Source organism: Lepisosteus oculatus, chromosome 26 (assembly GCF_040954835.1).
Source record: "Lepisosteus oculatus isolate fLepOcu1 chromosome 26, fLepOcu1.hap2, whole genome shotgun sequence".
In the NCBI taxonomy this organism is placed as follows: domain Eukaryota; kingdom Metazoa; phylum Chordata; class Actinopteri; order Semionotiformes; family Lepisosteidae; genus Lepisosteus; species Lepisosteus oculatus.
This window is the reverse complement of record NC_090721.1, coordinates 726,366-748,419: the sequence shown is the minus strand read 5'-3', so window position 1 is coordinate 748,419 and position 22,054 is coordinate 726,366. Positions and strand designations below refer to the sequence as shown.

Genomic DNA, 22,054 nt, shown 5'->3' with positions numbered 1-22,054 from the left:
GGCTGCTCTTACCGCCAGCACCTAACATACGCGCACCTGTATAGTGGCAACGCTAGAGACCTCATGGGGGCACAACAGCTCGGGGGAGAGCTTACGAATTTGCGTGAGAACACCACATTCCCGCTGCCGGCCTTCAAAACGGATTAACAGTGAAACAAGAAATGTTGAATTCAATAAACATTGAATTGAGCAAAATCAACGATGAAATCTAGAACAATGGAAGCTAAGGGGTTGTTTTGATATTTATCTATGGGGTCATTGCGATCTTTGTTTTTGTACTTTTGACTGTGACTGAATTTGACATGCAGCCTAAATGAAAGAGACCAAGAATACGTAGGAAGCTTGTTTCCTACTCCCACAATCCCGGTTTTAAATGCACTTCCACGTTTAAGTTGGTTATGTTGAACAGCTCCTGGTATTGTGGGTTTAATAAGGAAACAAATTAACGAATCACTAAAAATGTCGTAGATTTTCTAATAAACGGTGTCGCCTTTCTTAACGCACATACGGGTGGGGGCGGTACGCACGTACGCACGGCACGGCGGCGCGGTGACGTCGGCGCGCAGAGCAGCGGGGGCGGGTCGGTAAACAGTGTCGGCTGCGCTGTCAATGCAGCAGGAGTAACGGCGGACAGGCGACGAGCTGGGGACCGGGAGCCTCCCTACCCACCGACACCGACCGGGTGAGCACTCCGGGCGGAGACGGGCCGAGGGCAGGCGGGAGGGCGGCTGGACAGGGGGGCGAGGCGGGCTGGGGCGAGGCAGGCGCCCGGGGGAGCCGGGAGACAGACCCGGGTTTGGACAGCACGTCCTTGTCCAGCCGGGACGCCGTCTTCTCCGCTGTTCGCCCTCGGCTCCGGGAGCACCGGTGTCTGGCTGTGTGCTCCGGGGTGTGTCCTTTCTCGCCGGGGAGTTCGGCGCTAGTGCTTGCCCGCGGTGGCCAGTTACGGGGTGTACTCGTACCCCAGGCGCGCCGTTTCTGCTGCGGTCCTGGCTGCACTTTGTAACCATTGTGCTCTCTAGTCACATCGGGCGCAGCGTCGGGACGAGAAGAGGGCCCGGGAAAGCGCACAGGTGCCCCCGGGTGAGCTGGTGGCAGGCAGTCCCTGGGCAAATAAGGACCGGTTGCTGACGTCGCCATTTAGAAAAGTTCTCTTTAAGAGCGGCGTTTGCTCTCACAAGTGCAGGGCATCCCCTGAATTCCGCGTGTAACCCGTGTGAAGCAGGAGGGGCTCTCGGTGCTGTTCTTACACAAGCGAGCTGATGGGGTCCAGGCTGCGGGTGGCGGGACCTGACCGGGGGCTCATCCTCTCCCTGCGCCCCCCCCTCTCGGATGGCACGGCTCGCTAAATACTCAGTTTAGTCATGTTGCAAGTTTTCAGATCTTGCTGAAGGAAGGGAATTGTTTCGCTGGGACGGCGGCCCTTCTGCAGTGAGAACGGGCCGGGGGTTTCGAGGTAGACTGTGCTGTAGTCTCCCGATGAGAAGTAGAGAACAGTACACTTGACTGGTGGATTGTAAAAGGTAAGGAGGACGTATTTCAGTGATGCACGTAAACCAGATCCTAACGCTTCCTGTGCAGGGAGGGGCGACACCAATTGGGGTCCCCTCTGGGACACTCCAAAAAGAGACAGATACGCTATCTGTATAGCTGGAGGTGTCACCCTCCTCCTTAAACCAAAACATCTTTATTGGGAGGAATCCTTCTTTGGAGGTGTTCTGTTCCTTTTTCTTTCCTCCCCATTCAACAGAGGAGCAGAGCTCAGCGTACATGCAGGTGGAGATCTGGCCCTGGTTCCAGTCAATTCAGTCAATATTGGGTGTCGAACTTGAAGGAGGAAACGTTATTTTGAGTCATCGCAGTCTCTTGTGCTAAAGAAAGCCTGCTTGTTAGCCTGCATTCTTCAAATTGTATTATTCTCATGCTGATGGGAAAAAATGGTAAGCCACAGATAGCTTGCAGACGTGCGAGCAGGGAGATGCATCAGCGTGTCCCAGCTGCAGAGGAACAGGTAAAGGTTCATTCCAAGCTGAAAGGTCAGGAAGTGGAATGGAACACTTTGGCAGTGGAGCTTTCTTCATGTATCAAAGAGGTCACCTGAACAAGGTGCCACAGCGTAAAAATGTCTTTTCTTTGCCTTTCAAGGTACGTCCAGGGAACGCTTACCTGTTCCTTGACAGCCTGAAAAGCAGCAGGTGGTTTTCTATAGTTGGGCAAGCCCCTGATTCAGTGAGGGGTGCCACCGACCTGGCAGAGGAAGGAACTAGCTCCAGGACACTGTTAATCTGGGGATGAGCCTCAAGGTTGGGAAGAGAAGGTGGTGACGTCGGGCGCGTCCAAGATTATACAGTAAAGCTTATCGGTTACACAGAGCTGCTATATTTAAGCTTTTGCTGGCATCAGCTGTGGGAAAGAGCAGGGTTACATGACGATGACCAAACAGAAAGCTTTCTCTCCATCCACTTTCTGATTATATTCTGTTTTCTGGCTTTAAGTGGGTAAGATACCAAAGCCTGAAGGTGGACTTTGTTTTGTACTCCTGCTGTTCAATCCCAATCATTAACATTGCATGTGAGAGAGCTGGGTTTTCTCTAGGCTGGTGGAACAAATGTGATCTATAAAACAACATACAGCAGCACCTGCAGTCAGATCCCAGCTTTCAGTCTGTGGATGGCCACGTCTGTGAACCCACTGGGAACAGTGTCACTGTAAGAAGTCTGTTAAATGCTCTGTTAGCACTGTTGCACTTAGATTGATCCTCAGCCTCTGTGTCCTAATCGGCAACAGGGTAGCAGTGTTTATATATAGTCTTTGCATCGCAATTGTTTAGCTTTGTGGTGCTATAAGTAAAGAAAAAAACATAGTGCCCAAGTAGCTACTTAGTAGATTTAGTAAAGCAGGTATTAAAACTTGAAATATGTCTGGACTTTGACTCAATTTAACTCAGTTGTCGCTTAATATATTTCCATAACAACTTACCTCTTTGTTGAAAAATAGGTCCTTTCTCACACTGTTCTGCTGCTTGTGTATTATCAACGCAGCTTGATATCTCCGTTTGAAGTGGTCAGTCTGTCTCCGACGAGCCGCTCTGTCTGTATTGAGGCCGTGTTGGAGCAGTGGTTCAAGGTTCAGAAACCACCAACTGCAAGGAATTTAGTTTGCTGTTTGATTTATTTAATTGATATGGAAATTGATTGTTTCTTGACACTATGAAGCAAGCCGAGAGTGTAAGTCATGAGACTGTAAGGTGTGCTGTATCTGTGGGACTGAGGGATTCTTACCTCTCGCTGGTCCAGAACGACACACTGTTCAGGTACATGTTTACAGAGCCCTGAAGGTTGTGCCGCCCTCTCCCACTCTCCCCACACTCCTGTGCAGTCACAGGACTGTCGTGTCAACAGTGTGCCATAATTAAATGTACACTTAATGACCACAAAATGGATCTTGCTCAATAATCCCACATGTAAAATGAACGCAGAGAATAAGCCAAAGATCAAAGTAAAGTACTTTTGTTTTAGCAAACAGTAAGGTAAGATCTACTTAATATCTAAAGTGTACAGATGTATACAGTGCTCATGTGTGCCTTGTGTGGGGAGGACAGCAGCTGCGGAGTGATCAGAAAGAAGTCAGAGTCTGCTGCCTTTGTAAAAAAACATTTTCCCACTCTCAATAAACCCCGAGCCTTTGCAAAACTGTTGGCTGTAGTGTAGGAAGAGAGGTTAGTTTACCATTGCGTAGCTTTTTGCTCCATGTCTGGTTATAAAAGCTGCAGTGTCTAAGGTCAGACACAAACGCATATCCTGAATTTCTCATGCTTGTTACAGTGTGTAGGGTTTGTTTTCCTAAGACATGTGCCATGCTGTTATATTGGCAGTGGTTAGCATTGCTGTCTCGTAGCAGTGACACCTTGGCTTCAGTTCCTGGGGTCTTGTCTGTGTGGAGTTTGTATGTTCTCCTTGTGTTCACTTGGTTTTCTAGGTGCGCCATTTTCCTACCACAGTCCATTGACGTACTAGTATGTTGCAAAGGAACAGGGAATATGTTTATTCCATTCTGATAAGAGACGAAAGAAAACACAACGTTTCGGCCGTGGAGCCTGCATGCTGATGCAGCTACCCACCTGAACTAATACTAGTATGTTGATTGACTTCCAGTAAAATCAGCCCTAATGTGAGTGTCTGTGTGTTTCCTGCGATGGACTGGTGTGTCCTGCCTTGAACCCAGTGCTCCCCAGCATAGGCTCTGGGCTACGGTGATCTTGACTTGGGTTCGTGGCTCTTGAAAGTGATGTGATGTAGTTGCGACAGGAGCAGGCAGTATGCTTCGTCAGTAGTCAGCTTGGACTAAGGGGAAGTCGGGTTGCGAGGTCTGAATTGGTAAGCCCTGTGTTTTTGTGTGTCTAGACCACACCTCTTTTTGTATTGCCCGTTTCAGGGTGTGCTCAATGGTGACCACTGGCTTTGAGTTTTTTCTTCCTTCAGCACAAAGGTGACCTTGTTAATTTTCGTCAGAGTACCAGCTTTCTAACCCTTGAATAACTAGTACCCTCACCTTTCCAGGTTCAGTTAGAGCTCCTTTGTTCATTTCTGTTGTGTGTGAACTTTAATGCCAGGAATTTCTGTTGTAGTCTGCAAGAAGAAAACACAAGCTTCTATTAACAGTGCACTGTTTGCTTTCAGAGTCAGTGAAGCATATCTTGATTCAAGGTTATAGGTTAGCCTTTTTTTTCAGCGGGCTGTTATGCAGTCCAGGTATTCACCTGGTATCTAAGATTGTAAGTATGACTTGTGCCAAAAAGCAGTTTTGAGGCTGAGGTCTTTAAGGTTTGTACCGAGTGTCAAGTGACATGACTCTAAGCTCATTGTTCCAGATCGTCCTTCCTGGTAGAAGAGAATAATGTTTCTCTTTGTTCGAAAGGTGTGCGTTCTGATTTCATAAATGGGCAATCCACACTCAGAGATACTCTTCCTTATTTTTTGTGACAATTCTAACAGAGCAGCTCCAATCCAGCACTGCTTTTCGACTGGAACGGTTTGCCACCCTCTGATGCAAATTGTGAGGCACGTGACTTCTCTGTGGCCTGTAGTTGGGTTTTGTTTTCTATTTGGCTGTGCTGATGCATCTCAGATGCATCTCAGTCTAAGTCACTAACCCTTTCCCAAAGCCTGTGTGGTCCAGGACCAGAGACCCAGCTTGAGTGAAAACCTGAACCCTGTGTTCCAGAACCTAATCTCCTCCGGGATTGTTAGGTGTTTACATTTCCACTCCGCGGAGACCTCTCGGATATCTGCTCGGGACAGGAGTCCAAGTAGCCGCATGGTCAACCAGAGAAATGTTAACCAGTATCGGCGGTACCCGATTATGGGTGAGTTCCCTAGCAACCGCCTCACTCTACAGAAGGACTTGCACACTGCAGCAGCCCGAATCTGGAGAACAGCGGAATTACAACCGGGGGGGTCCTGCTCCCTTCCTCAGCCTACCTTAGATCCAGTCCCGTGAGGCTGACAGGGGCTCCTAAGCTCCGGGTCCAACCCCTGGGGACAGCTACCTTTCCCTTCTCCCCCTGCCAGTCCTGGTTGGGCTTTCCAGAGCAACCCAACTGCTTGATCTGCTTTCCTCTATCAGGAAACCTTTAAAAATCCTCTGGGATTTAGCCAGCTAATCTTAAACGACTGCCTTTTTGGGGGTATAGAGAATCCTAACCCCTAGTGGCTCCCTTAGTAGCAGTTGTAAACGCTCTCCCGCTTGATCCTATTTCCCCAGGTCCACTCTGCCATAGGTCTTATCTTACAGGTGGGCCTGACATGGCAGCTACCGAGTCTGCTGCTCACTTCGTTTTCCTGTGTCTTGGTCTTAACAGAATTCCAGCTCCTAGCCCACCAGAGCTAGGACAGCTTTCCTCTGGGAGCTTCGGTTCCCTTAAAGTCAAGCAATGACAGGAGCTCCTACCGATGCTCTGTGAGAAGAGAGCTAACTTTTGCTCCTCCCTTGTCTAACTTCCTGCACTGAGACCCTCCCAGCTCTGTGAATCCGGCCTGTTTTTAAACAGTGCTGTTCTCATTGCCCGAGACATGGTATAGTCAGGTGTTCTCTCCCCCAGGTCCTTAATGTTCTCCTCTCGCTGTTTACATGCCCTTCTTATATCCCCATTAGGTAATGAGCTGACCTTAATCCGCTTTCCCGTGAGAAGGTGTTTTCTGTAGCTGCTCACACACGCTTCCCTAACTCCCCAAATATTATCTCGTATTTGTAAAGTGTGTTGCATGGCTCTCATGCGAAAAATGCGTGTTTGTACGTTTCTTGCACGCTCATTTTCTCGATCTCGGTCTCGATCATGCCGTTTCACATGTGCGAAGCTCGTGGTTTAGCTCACTTGTGAGAATGCATCCGTTTCTTCCTCTCGCACATTTTCCCTACCTCTCCCTGCATTCTCAGTGTGATGCTCTTCTCTCACCCTTCCCTGACTGGCCACACTATATCACATTTTAGGCGTGAACAGAGATGTTGACGTTTTATGGTGCAGTGGTTAGAGCAGTTAAGCTTTCCTCAAGCTGTGGAAGTGTGACACTACCGTCGTTAATTGCGTGTGTTAGTTTCTCCTCTATGCATTTAAGAACGTACAGTAAGCACATAAAGATTACAATGATGGGGTGGGCTTTTCGTTTATAGGAGGATCCCACGTTATCAGCTTCAACAACATGGCTGGGAATCTTGCGGTCGAAAACCCTCAAGCTCTTGGGTGAAGCAATGTCTCCTGGTTTCACTTGTGAACTAACTGTCGTGCCCTTGTGTGCCACTGCACTGCTGCTCAGGGTCAGCGCGTCTCGTCCAGGGCTCTGCTGAGGGCACGACTAAGTCAGCCTGCTGAAATATTAATGCTGGAGGTGAAGGCTTCCTTCCTGGAGTAGGGTTGCTAATGGGACAGAGTTCAGTTTCGTGCTCGTCAGCAGAGGCACCGCAGGGCCTCACAGTTGCTGCCGGGCCTGGAGTGACTCATTGAGAAACTGGCTTGCAGAGTTCCCGGTCACACCTATTATGAGATCTTTCCACAGATCCCTGGAGTCCTGTTTGTGTAGCAAGGAGCCTGATTTAGAGCTCTGTTCTGCAGTGTACTTTACAGTTGCTTCCTTGAAGTAGTTTTCTCCTACATGTTCCACTGTGGTTTATGCATACGTCAATGTAAGGGTGAGGTAACACAAGGTCCAGATATCTAGAGTTACATGCTGTGGTGTTATTATTGGGCTTGTATGCTGTGAATGGAAAAAGGAAAGAGAAAGTAATTCTAAAGAGCTAAAATTGTGTTGTTTATGCCAGATTGTCTTTTGTGGTTTGACAGTCATGATGTTAATAGTCACTAATTTTCCTCCTACGTATGTCAGTAACAGTGTTGAGGAAACATTCAAGTTCTTTTTCTGTGCTGGATTTTAAGTGAAAATGAAACTCCAGATCTGTAAATCAGTGCTTTTGTCTTTGTTCACAAAAGACTAGCTCCATCTTGTCTGAAGTGCAGTACATTTTTACCAGCACAGCGCAAGTAGCTCCTGTTTACTGCCTCCCTGCCTGGCACTCTGAGCAGGGTGTGGCATTTAACAAAACAGTGTCTTTGTTTGATAACCATGTGGGAAACTGTAAAACTGTTTGGATTTTTCTCATGGATATGATGGAGAAGCAACAGAATCAACTGTTTTATATGCCTTTAACATTTTTTTTTAGTTTTGCACAAAAGTGTAGTGTAAGTTTCAGATCCTATAAATAAACTTAATAGTAAGAGCACACTGTGCAAAGAATTGGTACATCGGTATGACTTCTCTTAAGGTTTTGGTTCTTGTATTATTCCTGCTTTTATAAAATAATTATATTTTAGATTCCAGATGAACATAGTTTGGCTTACAAATATGAACTGCGACAGTCCTTTGCTCAGTAGATGTAATTTCTGAAAACTGAAAAAGACTGCTAGCAGATTTTTGTAATATCTCTGCCTATGAAAATGATTAAGTTAAATTTAGTGATGGCGGGACTTTATATGCTAGCATTCCCCCAACAGAAAGATGAGCCAGAAGTCTGAACGCCGAGGGATCCATGTGGACCAGTCAGAGTTGCTGTGTAAGAAAGGATGCGGTTACTATGGCAACCCTGCCTGGCAAGGCTTCTGTTCAAAGTGCTGGCGAGAGGAATACCAGCGGGCCAGGCAGAAACAGATCCAGGAGGACTGGGCTCTGGCTGAGAGGTAACCCCGTCTGCACTACGGCCTGAAGGGGGATGATGGATAGTGTTCTGTGGCTAATTTGAAAATAAGTTGTTTCACTGTAACTCATCCTGTTCTGTGTCTGTCTCTCGGGTCAGGCTGCAGAGAGAGGAGGAGGCAGCCTATGCCAGCAGCCAGGGGGCGCAGTCCCAGCCCTCTCTAGCACCCTTCTCCAAATTTGAAGAGAAGAAGTCAAATGAGAAGACGCGCAAGGTCACAACGGTGAAGAAATTCTTCAGCCCTTCATCGCGCACTGCTAGCAAGAAAGGTATGGATGAGAACCGGGAGGGGAGGATGTGAGGACTCTTATCTTAACTCTGTTTGACTTGCAGCCCCATCTTCTTTACAAACTGTGTAATCTAACTCCAAAGGTCCAGCTTTCATAACTTGTAATACTCAAGCCTTGTGGATCATACGTGCTTTGGTGATCATTGGGGGTGATTTGCCCAAAACAACAGCCAGTATTGTTTCACAAGCTGATGTTACCCTGCCATGGGGAGTCATTTGAGTTGTTTTTTTATTTCACATGTGCAACATGTGAAGGAAGTGCCAGTAGAAAAGAAGGTTATGCCTGCATCAGCAACCTGTAGGGTGAGAAGAGGACAGGAAGTAAGCCTCAGCAGAGATATTTGGTAATACGGGTGATATTTGCCAGATCAGATTTTTTCGCTTGTTTTTGTGCTGGGGCCCTGGCCCTGAAGTTAGGAGCTCCACTCTTGTGAGGAGCGCCTTGGGATCTTTAATGTCTCCTGAGGGCACAGGAACTTTAGCTCAAGGTTTCATGTAAGAGACAGCTCCTGTAACCACATGGTGCTCGTGTTATCGTACTGGGACAGGTCTTTGGAGGTTCTGCCCCATACAGAAAAATCAACCTGATTTTCCTCAAACTCTCATACAAGTCTTGATGAGCCGGGAGGAGCAGAGAAGTGACCAGATCAGGTTTCTTTGTGTTGCAGCTACTTGAGAGATTGTTCACGAATAAATCTAGATATTGGCTGGTTTTGCGAACAGGCTTATAAGCCTTTGCCAGAAGTGGAGAAGTGCCTGCAGGCAGTGTTGGCCAGGCGGGTTGTGGTAAGCCCCTTCTGCTGACGGTGATCGCAGTGCAGTAACTTACCCGGCGTGGTGAGCTGGGGTCGCTTGCTGCGGAGATGAATTTCCTGTGTTCAGCACAGATTCCCCCGGTCTTAAGAATAAAAAAAAGACTAATCATTGACCTAGAATAGTCGATGCTTTCACCTGCATCTTCAAAAGCCATACCCTGAAAATGTTTATTGATGGATTTTCTTGGTAGAAGATTTCAGTGATGGTCTGGCGTATGCCCCGGAGTGCGGCCCCCAGCTCGTTCGCTCTCTCACTCTCGAGCCCCCTGACCCACACCTCCCCTCAGCCCTTCCCAAGCGCACAACTTCTGTACGGAGCAGCCCCGCTGTGGATCTGGGACTCTGTTCCCGATGTTTCTCTGTCTGTGTGGATCCCGTGATCTCCCCTTCGCAGCCAAAGCGACATTGTGAGTTTTCTGTCCTAGTAGGGGCTGGCGCTGGGCCCTGAGCTGTCGCCCTCTCCGGCTCTCAGACTGGCTCTGGTCATCCCTCCACGCACTCCTTTCCTTTTCAGTCAGGGTAACGAGGATTCAATCAGTTCTCTTTTTGTCATTCCTCTTGCTCACTTCCCTTTTCTCTTCATCCCCTCCCATCAATCTGTACTGTTTGGCTGTCAAAAATTTCATTTCTGCTGTCTTTTTTTTTGTGTCCGTTTTCATTCAATCTGTCCATCCTGCTCATCCTCACGTTGCCCCCCCTGCCCCTGGGTGGTGAATCTGCCTCCCTTCCTCTCCCCCTCCACTTTTCTCCTGCCCCCCCAATGGGTTTCTTCCAGCACCCCCCGAGAAAGCCCCGACTGGGAGGGAGCGCCATGCTGAGACTCTTCTCAGGGACCTGAGGGACATTTTTACCCCTCCCTGGGAGCTGGCGTCCCCTACTGAAGGTAAACGGTGCAGCGCGGGTGCAGGCAGCGGGTCTGGGGCCGACCTCCCAGTCCTCCTGTCCTGCAGCTCGGCCCAGAAAGCCAGACGGTTCCTTACCCCGGGCTGAAGTCAGGCCACTTACACCCCACGACAGGCTTAAAGTGCCCCAGTCCCTGTTAGAGAGTCAGGTCTCTGTGTCTGGGCCTCTCCGCATGGCGGGGCACGACGGGGAGAGGCAGAATTTGGGAAAATCCCAGAGTGTACTGCCAGTTAGGCAGGAGATTTGTGTGGGACTTCCTCCCTGAGTGATCTTCACGCTGCTTCTGGGAGGCCTCGGGCCATCAGCTGAGACCGGACAGGAATGCCTTGTTTGCAGAGTGTGTGCTAATGTAGCGTCAGCGAAAGGCCTAACCTGCTGACAGCTGTGTTCCACTGCATGGATCTGGACTGTTGAGCTTTTGAGTGCAAGTTGTCTCATACTTATGGGACCTTGCACTGCTCGGGCTTTGAAAAACTATGGTTGCTACTGTGGTTTTGAGGTGGGAGGTGAGTGCTCTGGTGTTCTGTGTGTCTGCATGGTTCATGCCATTTGCCGTTGTGTGTTCAGCCCTGCTCACTGTCACACTGTCTGCTTTCACCCCCTATCTTCACTGCGGGCACAGCGCTGGTGGCCAGACTGAGAGGTGGGTGCTGTCCGTCCCTCCGTCCTCTGCTACTGTAGCTTTTCCCAGCAGACTTCCTGTGCCCTCGTAGAAGCATAGAAGTCAACCATTTCTACAGTGTTGCACCTGTGTAGCCATGCAGTGTACAGTATATGCATACCTGTTGCATACTCTATCAACTGAAAACTTAAGGAAAACAGTGATCAGAGGTGGTTATACTGTAGTGCCTGTACTTAACATGCATCAATTTAAACTACTGATTTGTGCTGCAACATGAGTGCAACTAAAAAATGATAGAATATTGTTGTTTTTTCATGCAGGTTGTCTTTGCCTGTTTTAAAATACCATTTGCATAACTATCTCCCATCAGGTTCTCCTACAGAACTTTAGTGCTTGTGTCTGCTCCATTTTATGCTTGGTGTTCTTGGTGCTCATTGCAGCTGTATTTCAAAGCTCGTCCTGATATGGCAGGAAACTGTCATATCAGCGGATGCCAAGTGCTGGTGAAGAATCCGCCTAATCTGTTCCAGGTTCATGATAACATCAGCTTTTCTGCCTGGATGGAAGGAAGGTTTCATCCAGTTCTCCTAAGGATATTGCTCTCTGGCTGGTTACTGTAAGTCAGGCTGTTAATCTTGTCTGGCTGCTTGAAAGGCTGGTTCCGCACATTTCTTCATATATTCCAGTAAAAGTTGTGCAAACCTTGGAAGTGGTGGAGATGGAAGAAACTGATTGCCGAGAGTAAGTATTTCCACAGAGTCAGCAGACAGTTGCACTGCCCTGTACTTCAGCCATGTCACAAGGCCTGGACATCTACAGAGATGTGCTTCCCGCCAGCAGGATTAGAATTTACTCTGTCTGTTGTGAAGATCTGCGCTCTGTTTGCACTTTAGTTTTTAAAAACAGCTCAGATCAGCATCTCTTGAGCGGAGGTGCAGACGTAACAGAGTTTAGAATGAAGAAAGTGGTGCAACACTCAGAAGGCCAAAGAGAGTGCGACTGTTTTTCACTGGTATTGCATGGACCTGTGGAGTCATTGGAGATGTAAGCCAGGTTACTGACAAGAAAGTCGGGTCTTTTACTCTATTTTAGATGATAAAATTACATGGTTTTATCTTCTGGGTGAGTGTTGCTTTGTTTTCTCCTCCTTACCTGTTTGACGTTGAGCTGTAGTTTTTTTAAGAATTAAAATCTCCATTTATTTATATATTCCACCTGTAAATAAGAGTATATTTATAGACTCCTGCGCTCATGGCTACAAACTCTGCAACTGCACAAGGGAGAGCATGAGGCTGGCAGGTGCTTCCAGCCGGCCCATTTTTCAGAACCTCACGGGCACCTCAGCTGGACTGCAGGAGGGCCTTGTCTGTGCCCAACAGCGCCACCTACCTGTATGTGTCCTGGAGGCCACAGGGGGCCCTGTCCTCACTCCTCTTGGTGACGCTCAGCCAATTGTGCTTTCCCGCTTGGAGTGTATTGGTCATAGTGGGCTAGTCACATGACCCATGCTCGAACCTGCGGCTGCAGAGCCCAGCCTGTGTTCTGGAGCGAGCTGGTATAGAATTCATTCTCCTGGATCCTGCTGCTTTATGAATGTGGAAGTTCTCCACTCTTCATGGAAATGTCATTATAAATATCCATCTGTACTCTGGGAAGGTGCAAAACTCCTTCCTCCGGAACTGTTTTTTAAACATATAGCATTGGAATTTTAAGAATCGTGGAATTTTATTTATTCTTAAAAATCTTAAATCTTAAATCTTAAAAATCCTTTCTAGCACCTTTTCTACTGGAATGGGCCTGGGCACTTAAGTTGTTCTGGAGAACAGTGAAAGTGTAACTGCTTCATTGAAATGCCAGTTCTTTGAAACATACTTAACCTTGAACATGATCTAGGTGAAAGTAGAATGTAAAATGTGTGCTGACCCTTTTTTCTTTTAACACCCTTCCTGTTTATCACTGCGAGTAACAGATAAAAGGGGAAATTACAGCAGACTAAAATTAGGGGGCTATGTTTAGTGTTTTGTTTTTGTCTAGAGCTGTACTTTAATGATCCAAAACAGTCAATGAGCAAGGCTCGGTTCGCATTAATTTGTTTATTTCCTGTAAGGGGAAAAAAACACACATTGATTTCATTGACTAAAAATAAAGTACAAGTAAAGAGGTCTTTGGACCTTTTAACATACAGGTTCTAGCATGCCTTCTTTGTAGAGCTTGTTAGCTGGTGGCTGGCTGTGGTCTGAGGCAGGATCGTGCATCTGCTCGTGTACCTGGAGCTGGATGAGCTGACTCTCTGCCCGCTGCCTGTCTTTACAGAGAGCCAGGAGACCAAGACGCCCAGCCCGTCCATCAGCCGGCAGGCCAGCATGGAGACGGACCGGGTGTCCCGGGACTTCATCGACTTCCTGAAGGGCCTGCAGAAGCCGGGCCGCGAGATCCACAAGCAGTGCCGGGCCTTCGTCGAGAGCATGGGCAACAAGAAGGTGAGCACTGGCGGGGCATGGACCCGGGTCACCCGCCCGGCCACGGGCCACGCAAGAGCACAGCAGCACGTTATATCAGGACTGCCCCTCCTCTTGAGGAGGAACCTGATCTCCGTGTGCTCAGTGGTAGAGGAGGACAATCGTACTTCCTCACCTTCAGGCAGAGAGTAAGTGAAAACAAAGAGAACAGCGTGGGCTGTTAGAAATGGAGCTGAAGAAAATGCCTTTGGTTCAGTTTTATCTTGCAGAACATTAGAAGAGTTAACAAAAAGTAAAAGGCAGCCAATCAGCCCATCTGACTCGATTTGGCCACTAGTAGGTGATTGATCGGGGAACTTGAGCCAATCTGGGTGAGCGTTAGGAAACGAGAAAGCAGTGCTGTCCCCGAAGCATCTGATTTTAAATCTAAACAGCGCTTGAACAGGAAACCGTGCGAGCAGTGCAGCGGGGGGTTGCTAGTGCGCTGATCTGTCACGCAGAGGGGAGCTGCCTGCCGTCGCCGCAGGAAGTGGAGAGTGTGGTCTGGGGTGGCAGGTGCAGCAGCTGGAACCATGACGGGTGGAAAGATGCTCCAGTACGAGGGGCAGGTGTCTGCGGCAGCAGCGAGATGGTGTAGTGGACCAGGCAGCGAATTTCACACTTTAACCCCCATCCCTTGACTGGTGTTCTGTAATACTGCATCACAGGCAGGAACTGCACGGGTTTCACAGGTACGCTGCCTGAGGTGCCTGAGCTGAAACAATCTGGTCTTAAATGCTGAATATCATCTTCAGTCTTTAAATTAAAAGGGCAGAGATTCCAATGTTACCGACTTACTGAAAATCCCGATAAGGTTGACTTTTTATTTTCCTCCGAGAAGTGTTTTGGTTTTGCTCCAGTGCCGTACACTCAAAGAAAGCCCAGGCACAGCAGTGTACTCATCCCGTCTGGGTGCATTCAATCCCCAAAGCAAGCTGAAAACGCTGCAGAGAGAAGACCATGTTCCTCCTCCCGTGTCATCCTGAAACAGTTATATCTGCATCGTTGTCCATTGTTGTTCGCTTAGTTGCCATTCTCCAGGAGCTGCATGACTGTGTATTTAAGTCCAGCCATCAGATGTGCATTGAGCAATGGATTTGGTCAGACGGTAACAGTGATGTGCATCTTTAACCCACTGTGTGATATGTGTTGCAATAATATCACTGTGTGTTTTAGGGATGAAAGAGATGTAGATAAAGTGTTGCTGTGTGTCACTTGGACAACTCAGTCTGTCCCCTCCCCTGCCAGGACCTCAGCGCAGAAGAACTGTCAGAGTGCGTCCAGGACTTCTACCAGAACATGGCCGACCGCCTGCTGTCCCACTTCAAAGGTGGGTCAACTGCCTGAGCTCGAAGCCTTTTCACAGCACATCAGAAAAAGTTCTGCTTCTAAAGAGGGACCTAATAAAAGGCCACTGTGAATGTGTCTGCGTCAGTAAATTACCAGGGCAGTTTCTCCACAGGGACGTCCTGGCTGTACGGTTTCCCATCTAAAGCAGATCTCAGGGTGAATTAGTTGTAAATTTTATTATTCCCATTCTTGTATTTACGGGCACCCTCTGCAGTAGGCTGAGGTGAGTTTTAGTTTTTCCGTTCAAATTCTTTCTGTGTAACCAGTGCCCAGTGAGGATAAAGGGAAGACCCAGCCCTAAGCCTTGTCTCTTGCTCTTTCCTTCCTACAGAAACACTGTATTCTGTAGCCTTGGCTCTTGATAATCTCTACAGAATGAGGACCGTTTAAGAAATGTTTCTTCTTCTGTGTTGTTGGGGGTGAAAAAACAAAACATTAAAGGTTGGCTACTGCTCATTAATGACTCGACCTGTAGGGCAGCTCAGCTGAGCACGGGCTGAACTGTGATCCAGGTCTGGGTCTGTCGAGGGCGAAGACCACTGTAGGTCACCCCGGTGAAAACAGAGGGTCCATAAGTAACCTGCTGTGTCTATGTGTGCAGGGTCCACAGAACGCGTGGAGCGTGTTATGGACCAGGTGGAGAAGTACCTCATGACTCGGCTCTATAAGAACGTCTTCTGTCCAGAAACCACTGATGACGAGAAGAAGGATCTGGCTGTGCAGAAGCGCATCAGGTGAGGCCTGTCCTCTGACCCTTCTTCACAGGAATTGTGAGTTTGTCTCGTCCCCATTGCACACTTTTGAAAAAGAATAGCAGAAGTATCGCCAGCAAAGGGAGTCCGTTAGGTTCGTCCTGCTCATTTGGTTGCTAGTAGAAAATTGATCCAAGGACCTCATCAGCCCATTTCTTCAAAGAGAACATATCAGCTTCCACAATATGGCTGCGTTGTTGCTAAGGACCTCTGAGAAGTAGCAAAGGTGGGAACTACATTTCTCTAAGTGCTAGATTGGAGGGAGATCACTTTCTCCTGCACTGTCTGACGGCCTGCTGCCTGTGTGTGTCTCCTAACAGGGCCCTCCACTGGGTTACCATTCAGATGTTGTGTGTCCCGGTGAATGAAGACATCCCTGAGGTCTCGGACAATGTGGTGAAAGCCATCACAGGTGCTCATTGGGAATTCAGTTTTCTTGCCGTTGGAAACTCAATGCGCATTGCTCCCTTCCTCTTGTATCTGTTTACATCTCCGCTTATGTGACGGCCAAGTGTTTCTCTCTGATCCTTTGAATGCAGCTGCAAAACAGCTGGTGAGAGTCCTGTCTGTCCGTCACAGGCTGTTTACCTGCTGTTTGTCTGGAAAGGAGCAGCTGCAGGGAGTTGGTGTCGTGATGAGCTTCAGCTGTGCAGTGTCCTATTCAAACGGTCTTGAGAAGCAGCACAATCCCTCTCTGGAAGCAGAGTGTTGTGCTGGAAGGGGTCTGTCCTGGTCCTGCAGGAAGCCGCCTGTCGGACGATGGGTGCCTGTGTTTGTGATCGCTGGAGCGGCAGGCATCAGAGATGTTGTCAGTGTGTGCAAGATGCATTTGTGAAAGAAAGACCAGCAGATGGAGAGGACAGTGTAGTCCACAGTGTCCGGATCTCAGAGGGGTTCTGATGGAAAGGGACTTTGACTCGCAGACCATGATGGTTGTGCGGAGTGCTCTCCCTGGTGGTCAGTCAGAAGGCAGCAGGTCTTCTTTCTGGTGTGGTTGTGCCCAAGGGTGACTGAGAGGTGGAAAGTGGTGAGTGGATTAATGTGAGATTTACTGCTGTGTAAACAGGCATAGGGTAGTGATGTTAGCATGATATTGCGTTTCAGTGGTATTGGTGTACTGTGACACTAATGCACAGAGCATTGAAGAAACAAGTTAATGTGAGCTTGGTGATTGTGAGACTGGCAAGTGAGTGCTTGTGTGAAAATAACATGTGCTAAAATGGCCCATAACAGGTTAGGGATGGGCAACCCCAAGTCCAGCTCTCATTGCACATCTTTACTAGTGAACCCGTTTTTCTTTGGATATGTACATCTGGGATCCTGGTATAATATGGTACATTGCCAGAAAATTGTTTGAAGAAAAAGTTGAGATGATCAAAAGCAAGATGAGGTTTTGTTGTTTGGAAACATACCGTACTTGTTGTCAGTCGCAGGCCGTTCAGAGGTCATAGATTGAGACGGGCCTGCCTAACTCTACCCCTGCAGATGTTATCGAGATGGACTCCAAGCGCGTGCCCAGGGACAAGCTGGCCTGCATCACGCGCTGCAGCAAGCACATCTTCAACGCCATCAAGATCACCAAGAGCGAGCCCGCCTCTGCGGACGACTTCCTGCCCACCCTCATCTACATCGTGCTGAAGGCCAACCCGCCCCGCCTGCAGTCCAACATCCAGTACATCACCCGCTTCTGCAACCCCAGCCGACTCATGACCGGCGAGGACGGCTACTACTTCACCAACCTGGTGAGCGAGCTCACGCCCGCCCGGACACAGGACACGGCCTCCAAGTACAGATGGGCCATGATAGGAATTGGGTCCATATAGGAACGTCCATCTAGCTCAGAGTGGAAAGAAGGTTTAGGGGTAAATTAGATTAAAAAGCTGTAGTAAAGCCATGGGCCAGAAAAGCTCTTTACTTTTTGCACACCTTTAATTTGGCCATGAAGACGAGGCTTGATTTTGACATTTTAGTTCTGCTGTTAGTGTGCTACTTCCATGTCCGCTCCAGTTCTGAGACCGTTGTCCTCGAGCGGCTCTAATTGCTCCTAGACTCCGGGCCTGAGCGGAATGATGTATAAGAGCCACGAGTTGCCCCGCGGGAGGTAGGTTCTCGGGGAGGGGAGGGCCGAGTGCTGCCCCTGTCTCCGCCCGGTGACCCGTGTGCCTCCTCTCCCTGCAGTGCTGCGCAGTGGCTTTCATCGAGAAGCTGGACGCCCAGTCCCTCAACCTCAGCCCGGAGGACTTTGAGCGCTACATGTCGGGACAGGCGTCGCCCCGCAGGCAGGAGCCCGAGGCCTGGCCCCCGCCGGCGGGCGGCAGCCCCGCCCTGGCGCAGGTCTACCAGAGCCTGGAGCTGCTGTCGGGGCTGGGCGCGCGGCAGGAGAGGGTCCTGGAGGGGGCGCGGCGGCTGGAGGGCGACCTGATCGACTGGCGCGCCGGGGTGGAGCGCGAGGTGCAGGACATCCTGGACAGGCACCCGCTGGACCTCCGGCTGCCCCCCGCCTCGGCCATAGATTCCGACAACGTGGAGAACGACCGCCTGCCGCCCCCGCTGCAGCCGCAGGTCTTCGCCGGCTAGGGCAGTGCTCCGGCTAGCCCGGCCCGTTCCCTCTCCCGCTCGGCTCCCTCCCCCGTTCACACGCCGGCTCTCCCTGGGAACTCTCCAGTCTCTAGGCTGCGGCCTGCAAGCCTCCCCGGGTTCATCTGCGTTCCAGCCCAGCTGGTGCAGCTGGCTCCCGTCCCCCACACACCCCGCTCCTATTCTGGGGTCTTCACAGCGAGTTTTCGAGCTCAAGTGTGTCGCAGCGCCTGACTGCGGGGCAGTGTTGTTTTTCAGTGTCATGTTCTTCCATTTCCTTGCATTGCACCCTCCCGCCTCTCCAGTCGTTCCTGTTTGTGACGGGCTCAGTGCTCTAGCAGGGGGGGCTCCCCGCTCCTCGCTGTCGCACTGCAGGCCCGCGGGCAGCTGCTGGGGTCGCCCTGGCTGACTAAGCCCAGCTCCTCCCCTGTCGGCGCTGCCACTTGGGGAATCCCACTGCATCATAGGAGTGACAGGGCCCAGCCAGGCCCCCCAGTGCTCAGACTGACTGTCTTTCCTCGTTGAACAACTCGAGCATCCCAGCCGAGCACTCGCTTTTACAACAGGCAAGCTCCTGGTGCTTCTCTCCTTAGAGTTGTGATCTTGAAAGGATATGCAGAATAAACAGGTTGAAGTTCAGAGACATTATACAGAAAGATCCAGCTCTTGCATTGGTGTTGTTAAATACTCAAACTGCTAAATGTTTTGAATACCGCTCATTTATTGTCTCTGTGGCCCTGTTGTAATCCCAGCGAGCCCCTGTCCCAGTACGGCGGTGCTGTTTCTTCCTGATGCTCTCGTCTCCCTCGCCCTCCAGCTTGGCCATGAGGACTGCCCTACCAGTGGGGATCTTTGCCAATGATGGATGTTTCCCTAAGTGTGCTGATAGATTGGGGAAACAAACCCCCTGATGTATGTTCCCCCTCTCAGCAGATGTCTCGATGTGTAAAGACGCGTGTCGAATGTTTCTGTTAAGGGTGTGGTTTGTAATAGTTCACTACGCTAAAGTTATTTCACTTTTCCACTCATTTAGCATGATTCATTATAGTTCCCCCTGTGTGTGCCTTGGTTTACTATCCTATTCTGTGTGCTACACCATGCATTCGCATTCTTTATAATGTCCTGCAGGTTTACAGTGGTGCACCATAGCAATATCTATAGAAAAGAACTTCAGTGCTCATGCTTAACTATCAGCATTTTAGCAGAACGCTTCACCAACACAAGAAACACTGAAGCTCGTTGACACTGTTGTAGCAAGTCAAGTAAATCAGGTCGATTATTTTATGTACTGTATCTCACCGTACAGCCCTGTTTTGTTTTTCTTGCTATTTGACTTGTAACCTCATTTTAGTCATTTCTAAAATGTAATTAGGTCACCAATCACCTTCACTTAGTACTGTAGGTAGGTTAGTTCACCTAATCTTCCCCCCCCCCCCCCCCAATATGATTTTGAATGTTTTATTTTGGGGATGGTGGGTGTTAAGTTAGATCATTTCTTACTAACTCTTAAGAGGCATGTGAGTTTCCACTCATCAGCTACAGGTAAAATGGGTTTGTTGTGCTGTAGTGAATTCTAGCATTTCCAGTAATAGCTTGTTTAGTGCTCTGGATCACTTTGTCTTTTATGAAAGCATGTGCCCATAACGCTGTTATTTACATTATGCTTCTTCGCCTGGATGGGGGCAGGTTTCGGGGGCAGATGAATGGGAGGGTGCCAGTCATGAGAGCCAGCTTCTCTAAACATCCGCCTCTTCGGCCCTGATGCACCTGCACATGTCTCTGTGGAGTTGGGCGAAGAGGGTTTGAGGGCGAGTCTTGGGCCTGTTGGTCGTTGATCTTCCTCTTGCCTCTATGCAAGGCTGCTAAAGAATTTAGTTTTCTCCAGAAAGGTGTCACCTTTCTGTTAAATAGGGTGAACATGTAATGGCTACAGCATGACTGCCTGGCTGACCGTGTGGACCAGATCCAAAATGACTCTAGCAGTGATGCTTGTTCACACAGGCACGCACACGTTCACAGATCCTTTTGAAACTGCAAACCAGAACTCTGTGTTCTGCAACAGCACAATGGGTTATAAAAACACATTTAGGATTTCTCTGTTTAGCAGTTTCAGTTCAGTTTATTTGTCATGTGCACAAGTGCAGTGAAATGCTTAATTCGCATGTGTGCACCAATACAAGGACATTAAGGAAACAACCAAAACACAAACACAACAGCGGCAGCAACAACAATTTGACTTTTAAAGCCTAAGCAGATCATGGCACCCAGGCGTATCTTGTGGGTGTGATCCTATAGCGCTGCAGGGGCCGACCTCCAGCAGAATCGGGAACCTGTTGACACAGCTCGGCTGCCTGCAGCAGTAAGAGAAGCCTGTCCCTCTCTGGGATAACAGCCTTTTAGGCACCAGGTCCCTCCCCTGTGGAAATGATTCCTGTCCACACATGCCCCTGGCTGCTGGTCATGAACTGTAAAAAATACAACACAATTTAATTCTCATCTGAAAGTATTGTTTCAGTGTTCAGTTTTGCTAACATGAAAAGCCGCATTTTATTTAGAATATTGCAGTTTTAGAAAGAGCATTATTTAAAAAATAAGCATTGAGTGTTTAAGGACAGGTATTTGGAAATGGAAGTGTATATTTGGAGTCCTGTTTCATCAGTGCTGATAGAAATGGACAAACCAGAGTGATGGGATTGCTGTATTTTTTTAATTGGGAATGATTCTCAGAGGAGGGTCCTGACTGATTCTGTCTGGTGGCCTTCTTGCTGTTCAGTTTCAGGAAACAGTCCTTATATATGGAGAACTTTCTGTAAAGAGGGTGGACCACCTCTAGTCCCAAAGACCTAAAACACTTGGCTCATGTTTAACCATAGATTTCCAAAGAGTGGGAAAAGAAGAGTTAGTTGTTTAGTAATTCAGATAGTTTGGTATGAAAATGTGCTAATCCTGCATCCTTCAGGATCAGTTTGTCATTTCCTGGTTTAAATAACTCCCATGTTAAGTTGCACGGAAAGTCTTACAAATTGTTCTTTACGGGTAACCTATATAAAAAGACCCACAGGATAGTTGTGTGGTTGTGACCTGGTGCATCTTACGTCAGGCTGATTGCAGGGAGCACTGTGCTGGAAGATGCTGCATGAAGAATACTGCACCTCAGACACTCCCTTTCCCTCCAGCCGCAATGTAACGTACTGTTCTTCCGCCACAGACGTACGTCCAGTGTCCACTGTCCCTGTTGACAGCCTGTGCAGAGCTGGGTCCCTGGATACTTTCAGTCCTCTATGAATTTTAGTTTAGCACACGATAAAGCTGTGTTGCGAATTCTGTTTTCACTGTTCTGCTTTGGAAAAGGGATCACAGTATCTGACTTGCAGTCTGGCGTAGTTGGTGTTCTTACCTCCTGTGTGACCCATCTTGCCTTCCCAGTAAGACGTAAGGCCTGCCAGTGCTTCCACGCCCCCAGACCCCCGTGCTGTGATCCCGAGCGGCTCTGGAGCCGGTGACGTGGGTTTAGGATCTGGTTGAGAAGCCTGCACAGGATCGGAAGCTGTGGAAATAAGGAACGCGTGCCCCCTCTTCCCACCTTCACCCTCTCTTCACATCCCCGAGCAGGTACTCTGCCAGAGGGAGAGTCTTTTTAACGACTCTGAACAATGTATATTTGTGACCTCACCCGTGTGACTTTTAAACTTGCATAACACATCACTATTTATTATGTAATATATAGAACCTGTGGTGTTTTTTACATATCGTGTCTGAACTGTGTTTATTTCAATAAACCCACATGCTTCCAGTGTTTGCTTTGACTCTTGATCATTTTGTTGGCAGATAAAGACTTTGATGCAGACAACTATGTAACTAAGCTTTGAGAAGCAAGATAAGGACATTTTACCAGCAAAGGAACAGATCTGAATTTCAAAGAATATTAGGAAAGCTGTCCGTTGAAGTTGTTCCTTTTCACCTTCTAGAAGAGGTTGTGGCACAGCAGTCACTACTGCTGCACA

General features: G+C 48.7%; 1 protein-coding gene across 4 annotated transcripts; it reads left to right on the top strand.

Moving 5' to 3' along the window:
• Positions 1–515: 515 nt before the first annotated feature.
• On the top strand, positions 516–21,848 carry rabgef1 (RAB guanine nucleotide exchange factor (GEF) 1). 4 transcript variants are annotated; one of them, XM_015367791.2, is made up of 11 exons: positions 540–682; positions 8,045–8,227; positions 8,344–8,513; positions 10,124–10,231; positions 10,874–10,894; positions 13,187–13,353; positions 14,620–14,701; positions 15,323–15,455; positions 15,794–15,885; positions 16,959–17,215; positions 17,652–21,848. In XM_015367791.2, the coding sequence occupies exons 2-11, from the start codon at positions 8,049–8,051 to the stop codon at positions 18,048–18,050; spliced, it is 1,608 nt and encodes a 535-aa protein (XP_015223277.2). In that variant the 5' UTR covers positions 540–682; positions 8,045–8,048; the 3' UTR covers positions 18,051–21,848. The 4 variants fall into 4 exon arrangements, with proteins under 4 accessions (XP_015223279.2, XP_006640866.1, XP_015223277.2 ...); XM_015367792.2 differs by lacking the exon at positions 540–682 and adding an exon at positions 771–1,523; XM_015367793.2 differs by lacking the exon at positions 10,874–10,894 and having other exon boundaries at positions 516–682.
• Positions 21,849–22,054: the final 206 nt, after the last annotated feature.

Bases quoted from the DNA above. Each gene is read 5' to 3' on its own strand.
- rabgef1 (XM_015367791.2), top strand. From the start codon at position 8,049: ATGAGCCAGAAGTCTGAACGCCGAGGGATCCATGTGGACCAGTCAGAG. The intron at 8,514-10,123 runs GTATGGATGAGA...GGTTTCTTCCAG, and splicing joins GCGCACTGCTAGCAAGAAAG to CACCCCCCGAGAAAGCCCCG. The intron at 10,232-10,873 runs GTAAACGGTGCA...CTGCGGGCACAG, and splicing joins GCTGGCGTCCCCTACTGAAG to CGCTGGTGGCCAGACTGAGA.